The 3,398-nt window shown below is 39.3% G+C and overlaps 1 protein-coding gene across 1 annotated transcript in view; it reads right to left on the reverse strand.

The window, feature by feature from the left end:
* The window catches only part of APBB1IP (amyloid beta (A4) precursor protein-binding, family B, member 1 interacting protein), a 138,575-nt gene that overhangs the window by 65,541 nt on the left and 69,636 nt on the right, over positions 1-3,398 (reverse strand). Inside the window, exons 3-4 of the mRNA XM_012654855.1 lie at positions 2,239-2,310; positions 416-503 (exon numbers count right to left, since the gene is read on the reverse strand). Coding sequence (XP_012510309.1) covers positions 416-503; positions 2,239-2,310 — 160 coding nt within the window. The remainder of the gene's footprint in view (positions 1-415; positions 504-2,238; positions 2,311-3,398) is intronic.

The raw sequence follows: 3,398 nt of genomic DNA on the forward strand, positions 1-3,398 counted from the left end.
TATTGAATCATTAATCATTATGAAATAGACAGTTCATTTTTATCCTTGAAGGGACATTTCCTTATTAATATTTTGTTATACTACTCCTCGTTACTCTGTGGGCTTAGGAATAAGAAGAAACTCCCCCTTACTTCAAAAAATAAGTTCATTTTGAGACTTTTCACAAATGCAGGATGGTGTTCCCTTTCGTTAAAGGCAAAAATATCATCTTGACTCTCTGAATTCAATCCAAACACAGTAAAACACAATCTGAAATCCAGGGATTTTAACAAGATATTAAAATCCAGGGATTTTAACATGATATTTATCATGACGTTCAAGTTCTTTTAATTTTGCTTTCAAATTATAGTTCCATAGATATTTTAGTCATCCTTATGATTTCAAATTACTTAAGAAAACAAATGGTTATGCTTACCATTTAAATCTTTAAAACCCACACTGTAGTTAAATTCAGCTCTGGGTGGTTTAGGGTCAGGAGGAGGAAGAGTGTCGACTCCTAAACTCTGTGAAAACAGATCCCACCCCCCAAAAAAGTTATTCAAAATACGAACATTTCTGTAGCACGTTTTAATCAGCAAGTTAAAAACCATTTACTATTTACAAATGTTCTCTTCAAGTGTATTCTCTAAAGCCATATTCTTACTTGAAAATGTTTTGTGATTTTTTTTTATCCTACAGAAAACTACAACTTAAAACACTATTCTAGAAGGAACATCTTGAAACAGAACATGTCAATTGAGAATGATGAGAATGAGCTAGTTGAGTTCGCTTTTTATAAAGAACAGAAAAAATGTCTTGTAATGATGAACACATACACTACATATAATTCCATATGGTCCTAAGTAATGACATCAAGGAAAGAAATATCTAGTCACTGGAGGAGAAAAGCTGTTTCAGGATGCAGTCTGCTACTATATATTAAACGTTATCCTGTTACTTTGTCTTTAGACAAAGTAGGGCCTTTTCCTTACCCTGAAATCTTGGCACCCACCTGTTGGGAGAGCTCTAGTAGCCAAGCAAACCCTATGACTACACCCTCTTGGGCACAACAAAGAAATGACAATAGCTAAAATGGCCTTGAGTAAATGCAAGTCCAAAGGACTCCCAGGGGCTCTTTCCAGTTCTTGAGTGACAGTAACAATACTTAAATGTGGTCCCATGAAAATCCCAGACTCTGACCAATCAGAGCAGTCACTTCTCCCGAGGGCTGCAGGAGTACGTGGAAGGACTGAGAGAGACCACAGATGTTCCCTCAAACCCTCGTGGGAGGAAAAAACAAAGTTCCCATGTGTAGGAATGTGGTCGCCATCCCAACGCTCACCTTTTCTTAAGCAGCACCCCTTCCTCTAAGCCTACTGTCTCATACTTTATCTCTTCTTTCATAGAATCCAACTTCCTTGGATTTTATTGGTAGTATAAAGTAGATGCTAACTGCAGTTGGTTTATTTTTCCTAAAATAAATAGTCTTTCAAAACATTGGCCATTTATTTTGCAGAAAATTTTTAAAAATCCCTATCTTATTTAGAAATATTGGCTTATTCTTCTTTTGCTATTTTATGCGGAAAAGTGCTGAGCTGACGAGCCTCTGAATCAAAGCAGCATTTATGAGAACACTGTGAGACACACTAAAGCTCGCCTGACTTTGTCACCTGGCTGAGTGGCCCTGGGGTCAGAAGCCACTGGGCTCCAGTGGGCCTGACAGTGGGGGTGACCTGTGAGTTCATCTGTCTTGGTGTCGGTGGCTTTTCTCAGACTTGCAGCCTATGGCTGGGTGGCTTTCATGCTCCTTTGTGGGAACTAACTTCTTACAGTCTGATCAGGGGGCCACGATGACTCCTACTTAGTCCTTCAAAAATGTAGCGTTTTCTCAAAGGTTGGTAAAAAACTTCCCGAAAAAGAAGGCAATTTCCTAACCAAGCCTTAAAAAAGGAAAAACAAGGGAAAATGCCCAAGGGGGGGGGGTGGCGGGGGCCGGGGTACACTTGAGGGAAATTCCTCTATTGGTGAATATTTGGACACTATGAGCCTGACGCATGTGTGACCAACACATTAAATTAATTGAATTCAGAAGGGTACAGTTAGGAAAAAGCGTTGTTTTTCCCTGTTGCTGTCATAGTAACCTCAGGAATAGATAATCTTGTTAATCTGCAGGATTCCTTCTTAAAGACAGTTCTCTTGTCATATTAACATCAAATTCCGTAACCCCATTTTTTTTCTGAGTTAAGAAGGGAAGTTTACCTGGGTCAGAAGATCCATCTCCCCCAGCAAAGTGCTGAACATTTGGTCTATGTCGTCACTTGACTCACCCATCTGAAAAAGGAAGGAATCCAGATATTTACCGTCTAATAAAAGCCCGATCCTGGGATAACCATCCGGTCTCTTTCTTGTCCCCAAGAGCCCCATCCATGTATAGGTGAGCTGGGAAAAGAGCTGCATGGAGAGAAATGCTCTTGTAGCCTGAAATTCCATGCCTGACCGCTACCCAGTTTGCTTGGTCCAAGACTGAGCCAAATCTTGGGAACTGCCTTAGAGCCACAATTGGACTTTTCCAGACTAAATGAGTCTCCTCGGGGCCAAGTGGACAAAATAGATGTCATTGAGGAAGTCACCTCACCATAGGACAGACACCTTATTAGAAAAGCAAAAAACCTCCTACCACAGATGATTATGTCAGAGAAGTGTAGAACTTCACCTCCACTTAAAAACTTACATGAAAATGATACGCCAGGAGTGATTAAGTGTATTTACCAAGTGATTCCCTGCTTTCCAAAGATATCTCTGATTTAAGGTTACTATGAGGCTTACAAAAAACATCTTATAACCACCTATTTTAAACATATGACAACGCTGCTTACAAACAAATAAATAAACAAATAAGCAAAGAGAAATCTAACAAATTCTACCCTTTAACTCCATTCCCCTTCCCTCCTGTTTTTTAACTTTTTGTTGTTTCCATCCATATCTTTAATATCAGTTTTTGGCACATTTATTGGGAAGTATTGGGTAATGAACACTTAACACTAAGATGGCCACACTGTCAAGTGAAAAGAGAATGAACTAAAACATTATTTTACATTACAACCTTTGCCTAAACCGAATGAAGCAATTGCTCAAGAGAGGAAAAGTTTACTAGAAAACAGCATGCCCTGTGAGGCATAATACTCCTCTCTTTGCTGACGTTTTTGGCAAGGTTCGACTGGGAAATTAGGAGACATCACTAGTCCTCCTCCAGCCACCAATTAGCAGTGTGGAGTCTGGCAAAGGCAATCAACGGCTTCATATGTACGATGAGGAATTTGGCACAGATAATTTCTAAGGGCATTCCAAAATGCTCTAAAACACTGTAAGATTAATGCCAATTACAGCTCAAACTAAGAAGTTTCATGAGTATAGAGAAT

The sequence above is a fragment of the Propithecus coquereli genome, unplaced genomic scaffold (genome assembly GCF_000956105.1).
Source record: "Propithecus coquereli isolate 6110/MARCELLA unplaced genomic scaffold, Pcoq_1.0 Scaffold45, whole genome shotgun sequence".
Taxonomy (NCBI): domain Eukaryota; kingdom Metazoa; phylum Chordata; class Mammalia; order Primates; family Indriidae; genus Propithecus; species Propithecus coquereli.